At 34.6% G+C, this 20095-nt stretch overlaps 3 protein-coding genes across 3 annotated transcripts; all 3 read left to right on the top strand.

Moving 5' to 3' along the window:
* The first annotated feature begins 22 nt into the window (after positions 1–22).
* On the top strand, positions 23–4687 carry LOC110717892 (quinone oxidoreductase-like protein 2 homolog). The gene is made up of 6 exons (XM_021896683.1): positions 23–581; positions 1582–1690; positions 1789–1880; positions 1967–2225; positions 2463–2606; positions 4243–4687. Exons 1-6 carry the CDS (start codon positions 235–237, stop codon positions 4336–4338), a joined length of 1047 nt encoding a protein of 348 aa, XP_021752375.1. The 5' UTR covers positions 23–234; the 3' UTR covers positions 4339–4687.
* Positions 4688–10982: 6295 nt separating this feature from the next.
* LOC110717072 lies at positions 10983–11517 on the top strand. The gene is made up of 2 exons (XM_021895716.1): positions 10983–11272; positions 11342–11517. Exons 1-2 carry the CDS (start codon positions 11010–11012, stop codon positions 11460–11462), a joined length of 384 nt encoding a protein of 127 aa, XP_021751408.1. The 5' UTR covers positions 10983–11009; the 3' UTR covers positions 11463–11517.
* A 645-nt stretch (positions 11518–12162) lies between these two features.
* Positions 12163–18922, top strand: LOC110717883 (autophagy-related protein 18d-like). Its single transcript, XM_021896671.1, has 4 exons — positions 12163–13367; positions 14369–14627; positions 15127–15250; positions 18524–18922. The coding sequence occupies exons 1-4, from the start codon at positions 12603–12605 to the stop codon at positions 18615–18617; spliced, it is 1242 nt and encodes a 413-aa protein (XP_021752363.1). The 5' UTR covers positions 12163–12602; the 3' UTR covers positions 18618–18922.
* Positions 18923–20095: the final 1173 nt, after the last annotated feature.

Raw genomic sequence — 20095 nt, 5'->3', positions numbered from 1 at the left:
TAATCTTAAGATAAAATCTGGTCTACAGCAGTACCCACACAACCGTCCCCTGAAAATTCACTAAAAAAGGGTCCGAATTAAAAGCGCCAACTCCCCACAGCTTAGTCACACTACTAAATCGGTACAAACTTCCAGGTAGCCATTGAAGAGGGAGGGTGGTAGTTGATTATCAATTTATCATCACAATCAATATTATCCCTCAAATTCTCGTTTTCTCTCTCCTAAATTCCAAAAATGGAGGCAATTGTTGTCCGAAAACTCGGTGATCCATCAACCGCCAATCTCTCCGACGAAAATTCCCCAATTTTTTTGTCGAAGAACGAACCATTGCCGGAGCTAAAATCTCCGACGGCAATTAGGGTTAGGGTTAGGGCTACGAGCTTGAATTACGCCAATTACCTTCAGGTTCTTGGGAAATACCAGGAGAAAGCTCCAATTCCTTTCATTCCTGGCTCTGATTACTCTGGGGTTGTTGATGCTGTTGGTTCTCAAGTTTCTAAATTCAGGGTTGGTGATCGTGTTTGCTCGGTTGCTAATCTGGGTTCGTTTGCTCAGTTTGTCGTCGACGATGAGTCTAAATTGTATGTGGTTTTGTTGTTCATTGCCTTTTCGATTACTCACTCCGTTCTATTTAATTGTTATTTTGATCAATGTTCGTGATTTATACATACGTAAGAAGGGATGAGTTTATTTTGATCAATATTCGTGATTTATACATATTGTTAGAATTGCGTTAATGTTTAATTTTCAAAATATCAACATTTGATATTGAAAATCAGAAGGGATGAGTTTAGAAAATGAATAGGTGTACTAATGTGAATTAACAAGTCCTTTGAAATAGCCTTATTTTATAAATCATTTGCTTTTAAATTGTTGATTTAAAGTGTTAGAGTGGAATTGGGTGCAATGTCATTGATAGATTGCTTGCTGATTTTGATGTTCAAGTTGTAGGAATGCTGTAATGGAGAGTTTTGTAATAATTTAGCTCATGAATTAAGACTATAGCTAAGAAAGAGGTCAGTAGGCTGTTACGACACGTTATATGATGAGCAGAATGAGTTTTACCTCTCTTTTTCTATGATGATATAAGTATTGGCAAAGGAGCATAGATTGGATTGGAGAGGTATGATATTTGATGTATCGGTTTCATGCTTATATAATGGTTCTTTTCTTGGGTTGTAATTCAACATACTCAAGGGGTTTGAATGAAGAGAGGTGAAATGGGAGGAGTTAGAAGGAATTATAGGTCAAAAGTGAAACCTTTATCCTATTTAGGGGATATACCTGGAAGAGGAATTGCTTATGAAAATAGATGGCTATTTTTCTGGACGTAAACCTTGACTTCATCTGTAGTGTTGATCTTAGAATAATGTTTATCAACTAATGATGCAAAGTAGTATAACAAAAGTGCGCAACATATTTATATCAGACTGGAGGGGCTTTTATGTGTATTACACTTTATTCATCTCGATAGTTTTTAATTTTTTCACTCATATCTTTTGGATAACTATCATGTTGGAATCCTAATGCATAGTTTCTTATAGTGCTTGTTTTCCTCCATATTCATAATTGGTTTGTAAGGTTTAAAGTACCAGAGGGGTGTGACCTGGTTGCTGCAGCTGCACTTCCTGTGGCATTTGGGACTTCACATGTTGGTCTTGTTCATCGTGCCCAACTTAAAAGTGGTCAGGTATTGCCTTTTTTTACTTGCTTCTGCTTCACCTCATCTCCTTTAGTGGTCTGGATGGGACATAAATGTGCTTATCATTGGCGATGGGAATATTGTAGGTTTTACTAGTGCTTGGTGCAGCAGGAGGAGTTGGTGTTTCAGCAGTTCAGATAGGAAAGGTCTGTGGTGCCGTTGTCATAGCAGCTGCGAGGTAGTTATTTAAGTGTGTATTAAAGGCAGTTTGGAAGGTCTTGAATGTGATAAATTTTATAATTTGCTTTTTATATTGAACTTTAGGGGGCCTGAGAAGGTGCAATTTTTGAAGTCATTAGGCGCTGACCATGTTGTTGACATAAGCCAAGATAATGTTATTACAAGTGTAAAGGAGTTTTTGAAGGCTAGGAAGCTCAAAGGGGTTGATGTCTTATACGATCCAGTTGGTGGAAAGCTAACTAAGGATGCCATGAAAGTGTTGAACTGGGGGGCTAACATTTTGGTCATTGGATTTGCCAGTGGAGAAGTTCCTATCATTCCTGCAAACATAGCTCTGGTTAAGGTATTGTTCTCAATTACACTTGAATTTGGGTGTTCGGGTGAATGTCCTATATTCTTTTGAGATTAGAATTCTCACTTACTGCATATGTTCTTATTTTTTCTTGGCTCCATTCATCATATGTCAATATGCTACCTGTTGTTATGATACTCTAAAACAGTTGAATTCAGTCTTTTTGGGCATGATATGCAGTTGTTCTTCTAATACTTTTACTAATCTTTCATGTCTGCTTTCTATCAGAATTGGACTATACATGGACTTTACTGGGGAAGCTACAGAATCCATTGTCCAAGTGTCCTTGAATATTCACTCCAGGAGCTGCTCTCATGGCTAGCCAGGGGCATGATTTCCATCTATATTTCGCACAAGTACAGTCCTGCAGAGGTCAGTGGATTAGAACATATGTTCCAGTTGCTAGCTATACCAATATAATATATCTACCATTTTACTTCTTGGGGGAATTTAATTTTTCCTCCCAATCATAGTTATAGACATGAAATATATGCTTGCACTTCCCAGTAAAAAACTAAGAGGTAGATTTTTTGTGAATCTGTGGAATTTTTCTCTGCTGTTGTCTAAACTGGTTAGTGGTTAGACTAATTACTGTTCATAATACAGACCTCTTTCCTAACAATGAAATCATACCTGGGTGGTGGTCCTTGTAAGAAATCAACAAATCCTATCTAGAAATCAGTTTAATATAGTGTCGTTGGATGTTCATCTTTATGTGACAAAGTTAGTTGTGATTAAGAAAAGTTCTTTAGGCTTAAGCATCTGACATGTGATTTTGGATTTTTCTTTTTTCTTTTTCTCTCTCTCTGATGTCATACACTCATACTTGACTATGTACTTTTATTTCATCAGAGGTTCAAAGGCGTGTATGATAATGTATATCGATGGATGAAATAGTGGGTGATTACAGGCTTTACAGCCTTGATCTTACGCAGTATTAGAATTTAATTATCTGGGCTCTTAGTTTTAGCTGAGAGGTTTAGGGAGCCATGAGTTCGGTTGAAATCTCTCCTTTTTTTTCTTTTTTTTTTTTTTTTTTTTTTTGGGGGGGGGGGGGGGTGGGGGATACAGATGATAGTGGTTGGTGTTAGGCATGGTCTTTAAGTTCTTATTTTTATTTACATAATAATTAGTCATGAGCGTAATGCCCGACATAATTACTCATAAATGCCACAACCTAAGCATCAGGAAAGCAGAAAAAAAAAGACCCAAAATTATACAAAGTCAAAGACCCAAGTCAATTTCCATCAAAAACAAAAAAGACCCGAGTCAAGAACTCAAATCACTCAGGTTAGAGTAAGGAGACAATTGCAAAACACAGTACAGGCTAGCCACTCATCTAACAAAATTAGAAAAGATCCATGATTACAACAGAGAAATTAAAGTCCTTTTATAGAATCACCAAATTGATACTAGGCTAGCTAATTGACTGGTGCAGGAGGATGGCGCAACTGCTAGAAGTTGGCTGTTGAGGATGGGGAGACTTTTCTACTACGTATCTTATTTTATGTATCTAGCCACCATATTATCTATGTCCTTATGTTTGTTTCATTCAATTCAGTCGTAGAAGAGGTGAAGGATATGTAATTTTTTTTCTCCAATCCTCCATTCCTTGTGATTTGTCTACTTAAATAACTTTTCTTATTTCATATGGTCTGTCTTTGAATATACCAAAATAATACTTATTATGGAGTAGTTATAATACCAATTGAATATTTAATAATTGCTCTACTTTTTTGAATAATTTGAAAGCCAAAAGTCAAGGAATGGAGGGAGTCTCAAGTTTAGACGTTTAGTTGATCCCTTTCCCTACCAAGGGTTGTCGTGTTTGCATCATGCTTTCATGTGCTTTACAGTATTGCTGTTTTACTGGCTGAACTAAGGGCTTGTAAAAATTCTCTAGCAAGTATCTTACTGGATGCTGGTCAATTTTTTATTGGCTTTTGGTGTAGATTTGTCTTTTGTTTTGCACTTGTGCTACATCTAATATTCTAGTTTTGTCCAACAGGCTAACCTTGCATTTGCTGCCATCAAAGATAGAAAAGCAATTGGTAAGGTTCTTATTACCTTCAATGATCAGAAGGCTGCAAGAGCTAAGCTTTAGGCTCAATGGGTTTTACCGACGGACTGTCAAGCATAGCAGCAACATTTGTTCATAGATGTAGACCAGAGTTGTTTTCCTAATAAAATCCTGTAAAAAAAAATTGTAATACATAATTACATTTGCTTATTATGACTTGGAAGATGTCTGTGACTATTGCTGAGAAGCCTGAGATAGCTGCAGTTTGTCATGTTAGGCATATTGCATATGAGTATATGACTCGGTACATTTTAAGCAACTGTATTACAGATGATTAGATAGCTGTAAGCCTGTAAAAGATGTTCTCTGTGCTTCTGACTAAGGTTTAACTTACGGAACTATTATCAAATAAATTTACAGCTTTTACTCCCTCCGTTTTTGACTAATTGCTGTAGTACAGGATGCATAAACTATATCAATCAGCAATAATATAACAGTTTCCATTAGATAACTTAATAATACCAACTAGTAGTTCAATGGTATACAAACAAAGTACTCCGTAACACTTTCTCTCATCTCTCTTCTTGTTATTCACTTCTCTTGATTTTGTGACAATAGTTATAAAACGAGACAACCTCCTCTTCCAAGTAGTAGTTCCAATACAATAATATTAATATCAATGTCTTCATGTATTCATATCACATGACATGATTCGTCCCTTATTTTTGTTCTTTCCTTTTGTTTGTTTTGTTTGCCCATTTTCAAAATTAACAAAGTAATCAAATTCAAAATTATGGTGTAATTGGGTATCCTTTTATTTTGGATATGATTTAGGGGTACGTTGTGTATTTCCCATGTTGAAGAGAAGGATGTCTCTTCTCATGAGTTAGAATTTTCAGTTGGGCAATTGGAAAATCCTTTTGGGATTCTCAATTTTGTTAAGAAATTAAAGGACGAGGGAAACATGCTCTACAAGCAAAATCATATGGGGTCTGCTATTGCAAAATACTCTATTGCTCTTAAATTGTTGTCTTTTGCTTCAGTCTGTAATGAAGAGGATAAATTGATGTTTTCGGTCACTGTTGTGTCCCTTAATTTGAACTTGGCTGCTTGCTTCATCAAGGTCAAAGACTATGATAGAGTGGGTCAATTATGTTCAGCGGTTTTGTGTTTTGATACTACTAATGTGAAAGCTTACTATAGAAGGGCAATTGCCGTGTTAGGGCTCAATAAACCAACCTTAGCTTTCATGGACCTTGCACAAGCCCTTAAAATAGATCCCAAAAATAGTAATTATTTATCCCTACACTCTATACCATGCATTACACCCTACACCCCCTAACTTAAACGACACCGTATAACCCCTACTACATATTTATCCATGCTGCCATTCCACTTTCTCTAATTATTCAGAATCCGACGTCGCCAGCTCGCCACCATCATAATTGGCAGGGCTAATCTCCTATCCTCCTTTTTTCCTTTTTTTGTTTCTTTTTTTTTATTATTTTTTTTTTTTAGATTTGCGGCAACCATTGTATCAAAGGGTTGGTGATGATACCTTTAATCCTTTTATTGCTCTATGGTTTTGCAAAATGATTTTTTTTTTAAAAAAAAACTATCATTTTTCCAAATCTAAGTTGATGTTTAATTTGATCGTATAGTTGATCTGATCTAGAGTGTAATTTTGTAGTTTAATAAAAATTTGGACTAAGTGAACTTCATTGTTGAAAACTGAATGTTAAACCATATATTTAACCCATATATTTTTAATAACAAGGCTCATTAATATTCATGTCATGTTTATTATTATTTTAATATATGTTCATTTATACATAAGTAGATGCTCATTTACATATAGAAGTTTATAAAAAAAAAAAAAAAAAAAACGTCTTATCAAAGTCTTGTGCTGATGTAGCCAATGTAGGTACATAGTCAAGATATTGATAAATGTTTTTATGAGTTAATTTTTTAGTTCATTTTGATGTAGATATATGTTATCTTGACCATGTACTTAAAAGAGAATGAATTTATTCATTCTCTTTTAAATACATGGTCGTCAAGATATTGATAGATGTTATTTTGAATTTTAAGTAGATGTTTATTCGGATATATATTGCAATGTTCAATCCCATTATTTAGATGCATAGTCAAGATATATATTATTAACTTTCTTTTGAATTTCATAAACTTCTAAAAATTCTAATTCAATAATGTTGATTTTAATTTTGATAATTATATTGTTCATCTATATATTAGTATATGATCATTCACATATTAGTCGACGATCATTAGAATTCTGATAAATGTCCATATTTATCCTCTTTTTATTTTATATATTTTCTATAGATTTAATAAGGACTTTCAATAACAATTTGTAATTTCCTACATTACATGGAAGTAAGTGCGTGATTCTTATAATTATAACTGAATTATATTTTAAGAATGTAAGAATGTCCCAAAATTATAACATAATTCAATTAAAATTGTTAGTCTATCGTAAATGTTCATTTTAAACTTGTTATTAGGTGATTTTGGGCTAGTAAATATAATCTATCATGCAATAATGTACATTTTAGACGGAATTCATGTTCATCAATATATGATCATTTTCACATTAAAATATGTTCAATTGGATTTGATACATGTTCATTATTATTCTCATTGCATTACTTGTTCAATCTCATATTGAATATTCATTATTTGAAATTTAATACCTATATACTCAATTTACTCTTATTAAAAAATGTTCATTTATATTTTAATAATTGTTCATTCTCATATTGAACTGTGTTCATTATTTTAACAATGTGTTCATATTTATTTACAAAAATGAACAATTAAAAAATACATACTAATGGTCATTTACATGAAACATATTGAATATTGAATTTGCCATAAGCATCTATCAGACTATCACTACCCCACACAAAAATTTTCAAAAACAACTTAATTAGCAAATAAATATAAATTTAATACATTTTTTCATCTATATTAATATTGCACAATTAAATGTTCAATTATAAATTATTATATGCTCATTTAAAAAAAAAATCATATGTTCAATTATAAATAAGTACATGTTCATTTATAATAAGCATTAAAATGTTAATTTATAATCTTTAAGAAAAAAGTTCATTTACAAAATATATATATATATATATATATATATATATATATATATATATATATATATATATATATATATATCGCGTAATAAGTCATTTTCTCTTTTTCACATAACATAAATATTGAATGTTCCTTTTTATTTTAGTAGATGTTCAATTACATAATAGTGTTATAGTGTATATGGTCAATTATAATATCACATATTAACATACGGTTGTTCGTTCATAATTCTTTTTGTGGATTGCTAAACATCGCCCGCAAATCTCCACATAAAGCCCACAAATCTATATTGAATTTACCTTATTGCCCTAAACCTAAAATAAAAAAATCTAACCCATACCCACACTCTAATCACCCGAAAATACGGCAATGTTGAGGCGGCAAGGCAAGGACTTGGCGGCCACAGCGGCGGAGGGAAGGACGGCTCACGGTGGCAGGGTTTTTTTTAAAAAAAAATTTTTTAAAAAAAAACCAGAAGAGGTGGGGCGCCTGGCCAGGACGCCCAACCCCTGGTGGTGGCGTCTGCTCCGGCCGTCGGAACCAGGGGGCTGGCGTCTGACCTGGACGCCTAGCCACGGTTGTGGCATTTTCCAGAGGCGCCACCGCCGTGGCTGGGCGTTCATGTCAGACGCCAGCCCCCTGGTCCCGGCGGCCGGAGCAGACGCCACCACCAGGGGCTGGGCGTCCTGGCCAGGCGCCCTACCACTTTTTTTTTGTCTAATATTTTTTTTTTTGGAAAATCAGAATTCTTTTGTTAATGTTTAATATTTTTGTTTTATGTGTTAATGTTTTTATTTCTAATGTATATATTTTTTTTTAAATCAGAATTTTTTGTGTTAATATTTAATTTTTTGTGTTAATGTTTAATTAAAAAAAACAAAAACTTTAAATAAAATTTAAAAAAAATTACAAAAAGTTTAAATAAAATTACAAAAAAAAAAGAAAAATAAATAAATAAAAAAATAACAAATTACAAAAAAAAAAAAAAAAAATTACAAAAAGTAGGGGTGGCATCTGGCCAGGACGCCACAGCCATGGTGGCGGCGTCTGGCCAGGACGCCACAGCCATGGTGGCGGCGTTGACGCCACAGCCATGGTGGCGGCGTCCTGACCAGACGCCACCCCTACTTTTCGTAATTTTTCCCCCGGATTATCTCGCTTTCCGGCGACGATGACGGCTCTTCGGTGTCCCTCGGCGATCCACTCCAGCTCCACATTCTTCGTGAGAGTGAATTACGGTTTCGGTAAAAATTAGAAAAAGGGCAAAAGAGTCAAAGTAAAAATATTTGTGGGCTTTATGTGGAGATTTGCGGGCGACGTTCAAATATTTCATGTTGATTTTAATTTTGAATTTCAATATATGTCTTTTCTCATATGGATATATGGTCCTCACATATTGATAGCTTCAAGAATTTCTTCACATATATATTTCATGTTGATTTGTGTATTAATAGATGTTCATTTCCATAATAGTAGATGGTCATTTTCAAACTAATATATGTCCATTTATGTATTAATAAATTTTTATTTCCATGTCGATCAGGTCAATTGTCTTACTCTACAATATTCATATTTATACGAGAATTGGTTTGTTTTAGTTCAAATCCAATAATTTATTTGTCTTTGTCTATCAGTTAAAAAAAATCGTTGTTATTATGAGTTAGACCGCACAATAGCAATGCAAGGAAAAAAGAAAAATGACAATAAGAAGGAAACCAAGAAGGCATGAATGGAGTCGCCAAGCAACATATATGAGCCTATAATACAAGCTTCAATTTTTCGAATTTGGATCGAGAAGTTTTATTGTGTTTGATAATTATATGTGGAATTGTATTGTATATTTTAATATCTAGTAGTACGTTCAAGTTTTATTATGTATTATAATTTTAAAACTTTGTTATAATATGATCCAATAAAATGTACAATACCATGCGTCAATTCGAGTAATAATCTATTACACAAAATTATCTAATTAAAACCATTAGAAATATTATCATCCACTCCCTTACAACTGGAAGAAATATCTTATTAAAAAGTGATTTTGTATGAGCCTTCAATTAAAGAAATGATGATTTATATAAATACTCAACAAAAGCCTCATTAGAACAAACAAATTTTTTCATTTGTAATGAATTATCATTTCTTCATCTCTTACAAAACCGTCTTTTTTAGTCTAAAACTCTTTCTCTCCTTGCTTAGATTTTCTCAATTCTTTACAAGAAATAATGTCCTTGTTACCCAGTGCATAAATAATAAATGATCAAATTATCAATATATAAATGAGCATAAACAGTAACACATATGATCAACCATTATATGATAAAATGTTCATTAATCAAAAGGCATATGATCAATTACAGAAAATCAAACACATAATAAATCCCAAAACATAACTACACAAAACTGTTCATTTTTTTATTAGACAAAAGAGCATATATAAATTAAGTAGGAAGATCTTCTAAGAATACACAACGGGAATAACTCAATGATCAATAATGAATAACTCAATAACACATATATTACAAAAAATTACTCATATATCATTGTCACAGTAACTGTTGTTACCTCAACATAGTTGCCACGATGTCACCACAACAATTAAAAATCACCATCATTGCAATTCTATCCCAATTAAATCTTCATCCTAAAAATTACGTAATTTTGGATCAGATTTTCTATATGATTCTCGTATTATTTGCTTGTTATTGCTACGATTAGGCTCATGATTTGCTTCTTAAACTGATAATCAATTCGAGCGAACTTGATTGATGTGCGTGTGAACTCAATAACTTCTTCAAATTGCTCTGTTTGCTGCTTCAATTTAGAGTTCCATTTTTTGCTTGATCTAGGGTTCCTTTTGCAATATTTTTTTCCTTCTGATTTCTCCTGATTAATACGATTATAATTTCTGCTCATAATTTGTTATGTTGATGGTGTTGGCTGGGTGAGCGAGGGTGTTGAGGTGAGGGTTGCATTGTTAGTGGAAGCACGGATATTGTTGTTGGGAGGTAGGGGCATCAGTTGTGAAGCGGTGTCGTTTGGTAGGGGGTGCAGGGATTTTTGCCTACCCTTGGGTGTAGCCAAAATTTTGTAAAAAATAGTGAGTCCCAGCAAAAATTTAAGGAGGTGATATCCTTATTGGGTTGGTTTCCGGATTTTGTTGATGAGGCACTAGCAGTAACAAGGAAAGATGAGAAGTTTAGAGATTATGTCTGTTGTGGGAAGGAAGATAATAGTAGGAAGTTAGGGAAAAAAGGGAAAAGGAAGGAAGGAGATGGTCGTGAAGATGGTCATGTTCGTAGGTGTTCAAGTGTGAAAGACGACACCAAAATGGAAAAGGACGTTAGTGGCAATTCTTTGGATTTGGAGGATAAAGTCAACCCTACCAACCAAGATCTTAGGCCCAACGTTATTGATAACAATTGTGTTTTGAAGGGCACTTCAAAAACAAAAAAAACCCAAATCTGACAGGGTCAAGTTTTCGGTTCTCAAGCCGAAAGCGAAATGATTCCTATTTGCGTCTCACTCCAACAATGTATGGAGCGATTTCCAAGGGGCGAACAGTACAATATTTTTGTTCTCGCCAAAAGAATTTTATTACCATCCGAGTAGCCAATCCTTTAAAAAGGATGGATAGTGGTGAAACTCAAAATGTTTCTCCACCAATGGAGTTTAGTCACCCCCCTGTGAAAGGGCACGATAGGTGTGAAACAACTCCAAATTTGATGCAAGAAGATCCATCCACAGGTATGGCAAGTCACGAGTCATCGTGTGAAGCTGGGTCGATACTCCTACCAGTTTCACCTGTTTCTTCCCCTTTGCAGACTCTCGTTCACCCAAGCTCTTCCTCCTCTAAAATATTGTTGGGTTTTGTCTCGTCTTCCCGTCCCAGGTTTAGAAGGAAATATGCCTCTTTGCAAAATAGGTCTCCAACATGTTTTACTAACTCTTTGTTTTGCAGGTTAAGCGGCTCTAAACGAATAGCATCATGTCCCACCGAGTATACTTGGTTTCCTAAACGTAAGAAGTCATTTGGTCCAACCCCCAATGTTCTATCGTGTAATTCTGCTTTCTTTACTTAGTTTAGGTTGTAATCATGCTTTTCATTAATAGTATCTTTGTCAAAAAAAAAAAAAAGAAGTATGGTTAAATTGATATGAATTGAATTAAAATTCGTGGCAATTAATTTGAGATGAGCACTCCAACTTATAACCTAGATAAATGAAATACTTGTATATGTAGTAAATCAAGTGACATAAGTTAGAATAATCAGTTGAAACGCCAAATAATGATTGTTGATTGGTAAATTCATTGTTGTTGATTGTGTAAATCACAATTTTTAAGGGAGAATATTCTTTGTTTAGGTGTGGATGTTGTTACAAAGATGTCAACTTAATTGGACATGTATGGAGCGGTGGAGCTCATATTAAATGAGCATTAAAATTGGTGTATAAGCCGCAAAGACAATGATGTAGAAGATATTCAATCCTAAATTTTTTTTATTTACGTAATATGTTTTTTAACAAGCAATTATTGTCCCACAAAACAAAAAAAAAAAAAAAAATGTCATAGTGATTATATACGAAAGAAATATTTTCATTGATTCAGTTACAAGAAACCTTATTGGATCAAATCGAAATAAGAGTCATCCAATTTAATTAGCAAACAACGGATCTTAAATATAAGAGAAAGGATAAAGGAATCTCCACTTTCAAGTTGCCCTCCATGTTAGTTAAAAATGCCTCACAAATCACAATATAATCATGTTATCAAAATGATTAATTAGTATTATTGTCAATTTGAAACGTATGAAACAATTTACAAAGTTGTAAATGATTACTATTACAACACCACCCAAAAAGTCAGAAGGCTTCTTCCAAACCTCCCTTCTCCTTCTTCCTTCCCCCAAATTTGAGGATTTGAGGATGAATTAACATTCAATTTTTTAATTTTTTGAGAGAAAATAAATTGGGGCTGATTCAATCTTTCCCAGAAAATTGAATCCCAGAATCACTCGCTAGGTAAATAAAATTCATCTCTTTTTCATTCGAATTCATATTGAATTATTATTATTTTTTTTTGTTTTTGAATTTTGACATTGGCAAGCTCAAATTAAGAATTTCAAGATTAAAGGGTATTCAAACATTGAATTTGTTGTTAGGTTTAGTGGGTATAATTTCATATGGGTGTTTTGATCTTGTATACTGGTATCTGCTAAGTCAATGAGTTCAATTGTTTCAAATTCTGAAGGGTTTGTTCCATCATCATTTTTTGATTCATCGAATTCTGGAACTTCTGACCCTTTTCGTCGTTCCGAAACTGGTAACAATGATATTGCTGATGACAATAATGATAATGTTGAATTGTTGAGTGTGTCTTGGAACCAGGACTATACCTGTTTTGCTGTAGGTACTAGTCGTGGTTTCAGGATTTATAATTGTGATCCATTCAAGGAAACATTTAGGCGTGATCTTAAGAATGGAGGGTTCGGAATCGTTGAGATGCTCTTTCGTTGTAATATATTGGCATTGGTTGGTGGTGGGATGGAGTCTCAGTATTCTCCTAATAAAGTTATGATATGGGATGATCATCAAAGTAGGTGCATTGGTGAGTTTTCGTTTAGGTCAGAAGTTCGTGGTGTGAGGTTGAGGAGGGACCGTATTGTTGTCGTGTTGGAGCATAAGGTGTATGTTTATAACTTCTTGGACTTGAAGTTGCTTCATCAGATTGAGACTTTGGCGAATCCTAGAGGGTTGTGTTGCTTGTCACACCATGTAAATACATTTGTCCTGGCTTGCCCTGGTCGTCGTAGAGGGCAGGTTAGGGTTGAACATTTTGGACTTCATGTGACGAAGACTATAAATGCCCATGAATCTCGCCTGGCATGCTTTGCATTGACGTCGGATGGACTCATTCTTGCTACAGCTAGTACGAAGGGAACACTTGTACGGATTTTCAATACCATGGATGGTACTTGTTTGCAAGAGGTATTCCTTCCTTCCCAGAATAAGAGGTTTTTAAGGCTATGCATAAAATATTTAGTAGCTAAATTGGTGTTTTGAATTGCTGGATGATAATTTGTAGTATATAGAATGACAGATGATAAAAATTAAAATAAAGAAAATTTGTTGGACTTTTGGAATGGACAGAGTAATATAATTGTAAAATTCCACTAGGAAACTCACAAGTTCTATATTTACTTTTGTTTGTCTTAGTTTCTAAGCGCTCTTTTATGCGATTTCTAATATTGTTATGCTAATTTAAAGAAGATGTAGTTAAGGAGTGAGCTTTTGAATATTTACCAACAGAAGCAGTCTCTTGAAGCCATGTTTTCTTTATGTGCTTGTAGAGTGTAGCTACCTACCATGTTTACTCTTGCTTTAGAAAGAGAATCTCCTTTCCTTTTTCCATCTAGAGCTTGTGCTCAGGAGGAAAGAAAGCAGGGAGATTCTCTTTTTGATGTTGCAATTTATCTTTACGTAGTAAAAGTAGTTGGAGTCCTGCAGGAGGACCAATTTTTTGTTGTGACAATGTGATGAATGGGAGTCTATGTTCATATTGGATTCGGTAGAAATCTAACTTTACAAATCATCTCTGTAAGAAGATAATTTTAAAGCATAAAGTTGCAATGTAATACTGTAAATCTTTAGTTTGCAGTATACTCCGTATTTTTGAAGCCATAAACAGTTCAAATTCCATCTTATCATTCCTCCCCCCCCCCCCCCCCTTTTTTCTTAAAGTAATATGTATTTTCATTTAATATTAAAGGTATACATTTTACAAAGTATACGAAATAACAAAATATATTTTCTAAATTAATGATAGATATGGAGTTGCTCATGAGTTTCTTGAGTTGTGTTTGAGTTCAACTCAATTTGCCTCTCTAAGGTTTCAAGATCAAGTGGAACTTGTTTTAGTTGGTTGCCTATCAAGATTTGATACTATGTTGATCAAGTAGCTTTTAGTGATTTTGTCTGATTCTTTATAGGTTCGTAGAGGGACTGAAAAGGCTGATATATACGATCTTGCCTTCTCTCAAAACATTCAATGGTTGGCTGTATCAAGTGATAGAGGCACTATCCATATATTCAGTCTTAGAGTCCGCGTATTTGGTAATGTTGAATCAGCTCGGCCTTATTCTACTTCCGAATTGCAGCATCAGAATTCTTCATCTTCTCTTGATTCCCTCATTGCTCAGAATGTCAATGCCGGTGCTAATCCGAGTTTATCTCTTCCTTTTGTGAAAGGTAGGATTAATAGTATACCTGCTATATTATGCGGTAGATATTACTAGAAAAAATTCTATAGATTGTTTCTTGGGTTTGGGGGGGGGGGTGTTGGGGGGAGTGTGGGTTTGTTGGTCAGTTGGTTGTGAACACAATTGAGCATTCAAAGAAGGAAAATCCTTTATCCCTTTTGTAGAACTATGTACTGTTATAAAAGAACTAAATATAATTAAAGAAAATTCTAACGTTTGTCTAAATCTATCCGTGCAACTATCTGAAAAGTTCTATAGTATCAAACTACTATAAGTCTATAAGTGCATTGATAATTTAGTAACTTGTTTTAAAATAGGAAAGAGTAATGTTATAGCAGAAATAGAGGGGAAAAGGCTTTCCATGATAGCAGTCTGTTTGTGATTCAGAAGAGACTTTTAGTGCATCATGAATTAAGCTGTAAAAGGATGTACTTTTAGTAAGTTGCCTTCATTGACCAACATTTTTGTATCCCTTGTTTTTTTGGCAGGAGTACTACCAAAATATTTTAGTTCTGAATGGTCATTTGCGCGTTTTCATTTACCTGAGAATGCCCGATGCATTGTTGCATTTGGATCCCACAACACTGTCATTGTGGTTGGCTTGGATGGAAGGTATATGGAAATTTTTACTCTATTTATGTTGATCTTACGATTGCCCCTAGACTTTGAGTGAATGACATAGCGACATAGCGTAGTAGACTGGGACAGAGATTTTGATTTTTTTTTTTAAATATATTTAATTTATTATCTTTTACATGACAATGACAGCTATATTCTTGTTATGACTTGATGAGTGAAGGTTAAATTACAATTTTTCAATGGCTGACTTTATAACTTAGTGTGATATGGATGAATGTATGATTGATATAGTGCCTGAAAGGTTTCAGTACCTAAGTAGTGTGGCCACATAGATGGATGATGAAATATATGAGTAGTATATTAAAAGCTCTCGCCTTAATTCCAATTTATAGTCCATATTCCATAAGCCATGTCCCAAAAAAGCTGAAAGTGGATGATATTCACCACGTTATCATTAGAAACTTCTAAATACCTAAGTTGTAACACTAAAACATCCTCATAAAAGAGCAAAAGAAGCAAACCAAAATTTTAGTGGGTTGATTTGAGCGAGGAGGTTCAAAATAAATTATGCAAAAAGTGAGGAGTTTTATGAAAAAAGTATGGAGTCAGTAGAGTTGTTAACTTAAGTAATAAGTCTGAATTGTGCTGTGGTTGGAGAGAGATAGGGGAAGAAGTTTCTGAATAGTGTCACTAGTTCAAATCTACAGTGCTACAATCCATTGACTTGCTAAAACTTGCTTAGCGCCTTTGTTAATCGGACTCGGCATTTTGGCCGCCGAACGCGCGTCGACACGACGCGTATGGGATTCGGACACGAAATTCGTGTCCAATTCGTCAACTTCTCCTCGGATTCGGCATAAACCCTAATTCCCAAATTAAACAATAATGAAGAAGTAAAAAGTAATAAAACTATAGGGCTTTTACTCGTGGGTATCTGGTGAGCCAAACGCCATTCTGATTTTGCATCGAGGGTGACGGAGAAAAGAGACTCCATTGAAGTGCAGGGAGTTTTTTAGGTGATTTCGTGGGGCTGGTAGTGGTGGTGGTCTCGTGGGGATTGGTTGTGGTGGTATCATAGGGTGGTAGTATAGGTGGTGAAGCTAGCGTTGAAGGCGGCGGTGGTGTTGGTGAAGGCAGTGCCGCGGTGGTGGTGTTGGTGAAGGCGGTTTTGGACTGTTGGCTGGTCTTGGTGGTGGTAGTGGGTGGTGTTGGTTGGTTTTGGTGGTGGCAGTGGGTGCTTGATTAATTATCCAAATATTCTATCTCCACCTTAATTACATACCCCTAGAATACATTAATTATCAATATCAAATTTTGCTTCGTGAACCGCAAACCCTCCCAAAGTTGCAGAAAACATTTAACGGAGGTAGTATGATAAATGGAAATGGTGGGAAATTATAAATTAAAATAACTAATTATATTAGCAATAAATGATATAAGTATAAGCTATGAAAATAGATTGTAAGGGAAGTAAACAATAATTGTTAATCTTGGGAAAAAAAAAAAAGGTACAAAGGTTGTTATTTGTAATTGATTATACCCATATGTTGCCATTGGCAACTTTCATGCCAGTGCGAGGGCTAACTTTTAAACCTTTTATGACTTTATGTTTCTCCACCATCTAATGTCCACTTTTCGCATAGGAAATCACTTAGGAGGTATCTTGGTTCGTTCATTCTAGTAACCCAAACTGATCACTTTTGTTTGGTGGAGAACAAAGTTGGGTATAGATGAAGTCAGAGTTTATTTTCAGTGTTTCCCCAAATCCTAGCCCATCATATTATTTTTGAGGAAGCAAATTCAGAAAGGATTTATTTATTTATTTTTTTAAAAAAAAAGGCAGCTGTAATTTCAACACGCCATTATCCCCAATCTTCCTATTCTTTCTTGCTGGCTCCCTTACCCCTCCCTTCCCCTATTTAATAGGCTAATGCAGCACAGGCAGTCAGGCAGTGGCAGAAATATATATCCATCACAGCCAGCAATCAATTGTGCTACCGTAACCCATGACACTTTTTTCTACTGCCAATATTGTTACTATGTAATATGATAGTGTAAAGTGGTTAGAGGAGGGGAGGGTATGTGGTGTCTAGAACTCTCAATGTAAAAACCTATTCCCCTTCTATCTATTGTGACATTTTGGTTGAGCAGAGCCTTGCTGGTGTTGTATGGGAAGTTTGTTGCTCTCCCTCAGATTATGATCACTGCATTTCTTGGTGCAGAGGATGGGGGCAGAGAGTTTGATGAGGGAAGGAGAGGATGCATGCGATTGTATAGATCCCCTTGACTTAAAGATTAGAGAATTCCTCTGAGTATGATTGTTCTGATAGCATCTACAATTACAGAAATATCTATGAAACTGAACCCGATTACTGAATTGTTTCGAGAACCCGTCTTTAGCTTTAAGTGCCTCTTTGGTTTCTTCTGTTTTAGTATTTGAAGCGAATGTCACTTTTAGTTTTCAGTTAGATTGTGTCAAAAGCTTTCAGTTAGATAGGGTCTTTCTTTTCGTATAAATAATGGTGCCTTCTTTTATGCGGCTTGCTACTGTTTCACCCTTTTGATTGATATCTGCCATTTCCTAGGAATTTTTATTGCTTTAGAGTGATAGAGTTGGCTTTATTTAATATCTGTGAGATAGTTTGAATAGTTTTTTATGTGTGTGATCTTTAGTGTACTGATCATCAGATTGGGAAATTTGTGATTGAAATTTTTAGTGCTTGGTCAACAGGTGCAAACCTCTATTAGTTCTCATGTAGTGTTGTTGGAATTACTATTACTTTGAGTTGTGTGATTGAGTGCCTTGAACAATCATGTCAGGACATCACTTACCTAAGCTAATGGTCGAAACTATAAAGTTTTCACCATCTTATGATTTTGCTTCCCTTGCGTGCCAATCATGCTGGAGGATTTGTTATGCTCTATGTTGATGGGAAAGAGATGATCATACACATTTTCAATGCTCCTTATTTTCATGCTCCCAAACTAGTCAATTCACTAGGGACTTGAGGAGCTTGAATTGAATAGCTGCTTATATGAATATGCTTGATTGGTTATTGCAGTAGCAAATTGTAATTCTTATGTTTCTTCAACCTTCTATTTTCGGAACTTGTTGGGACTTGGAACTATTTGCTTATCATTCTTTAGGGACTTTATGAGCTGGAACTTGAATCAGAACTTCTGATTATATTTAAATGTTTGATTGTATGATTGTTTATTGCACTAGTTATTAATATTTCACTTGGAAGTATTTTACAGCCTTCTGCTTACTTTTGTTTTTTTCCAACTTCTATTTTCTCCTCCCAGTTTTCATAGGTGCAGTTTTGATCCCAACAATGGAGGGGAGATGTCTCAGCTGGAATATGTTCGCTTTCTCAAAACTGATGGTAGCCCGAGTTAGTCCAACTATATGCAAAATATCCGTGGCTGTTGAAAGTCTCCAGTTGTCCATGTTAACTGTCGTGTGTAGATATTGCTACAAATATTGTTTGATGTTTAAAGTTGGAACATAAAACTCTTTACTAAAGCTGTATATATGTATGTATGTTCCATTACAATCTATTGTTTGGTTAAGTTCGGCTAATATGTAGAGATGCCGACTGCTGTTGTTACTTGTGAATACATAGCGTCATATCTGCATTGCGCTTACTGATTCAGATTTGCCCTTTTAGACAATAAGACTAATCTTAACTTTGGTTGAACATTGGAAGAATTTCTTCGTCTTTTTAATGTAGTTGCTGAAATATTATTTGCTCCTTAATTTTTATTTCTCCTTCCAAAATTATTAGGCGCTTCTGCATATGGAAGGAAAATCAGGAAAAACTTGTCTTGGATTTCCAAATATAAAATTGCTAGTTATCTTGAACTAATTGTGTCCGAGTAAAACGATGGTGGTTAATGGTCATCAACTTTATTCGTACATATGATCAAGCAAAATCTACCTATAAATGGATCAATATATTAGTGAGCTTGCACAAAATGATCATGAGCTGCAATAAAGTTTTTTTTTTTTTTTTTTTTTTTGGTGAAAGAGAGGGGCAAGCCCTCAGATAAAAATAAACAATGAAAACAAACACACCAAACAAACAAAAATTAAAAAAACAGAAGAAAAATAAAAAATAAAAAAAAAACGAAACAAAGAAAAACTACTAGGACTAAGGCTTGGTAGAAGGAACCAATCTAGCACTAGTTACTCCGCACAGCTCCTCCAATAAAACGGTCTGAAGGTCCCTAGGGACCGCCTCAAAGATGACCATCTTCTGCTCAACGTAAACTCCATAGTTAGCTAACCAATCAGCTGCACTATTAGCTTCCCTATAACAGTGACTAATAGTCACCTTCCATTCAGGCCGAGAGATGAGAGCTTTACACTTTCTAATGATGTGAATGAAGGGAGAGGAAGAGGGAGAATCCTCAATCAGTAAAGTCTTGTTTTATTACCCTCTCTATATTTACGAGTAATGGTTGATAGGGTGTATTGAATTGCATCTCTAGGTAGATTGAGTTTTGGTTGTATATGATGATTTTTTTTATCTACCAATTGGGTATGGCCCAAATTGTATAGGCCCAATTGTTAGATGGAGTATTTTATGTATATTGTAGAAGCTTTCGGAATCTAGATACATGTAGCTTGGTTGGTATTGCTTTTCATTTCTCTAAAATTTTCTACTATGCAAGTCACTAAAATAATATAGAAAATTCTTGACTTTGGAACTTTAGAAGCAACTAAAAATATGGTTCATGAACATTCTAGAATATTATAGCTACATGATGAAGGAAATTCTGGAATCTTTTAGCCATTTATTTCATTCTCTATTTTCAACTATAAATGCTTGTATATGTTATGAGCATTCGATCAATATATACACAATAAGTAAT

This window comes from Chenopodium quinoa, unplaced genomic scaffold (genome assembly GCF_001683475.1).
Source record: "Chenopodium quinoa cultivar QQ74 unplaced genomic scaffold, ASM168347v1, whole genome shotgun sequence".
Taxonomy (NCBI): Eukaryota; Viridiplantae; Streptophyta; class Magnoliopsida; order Caryophyllales; family Amaranthaceae; genus Chenopodium; species Chenopodium quinoa.
Note: the sequence above shows the minus strand (reverse complement) of the source record. Positions and strands in the feature narration are given on the sequence as shown.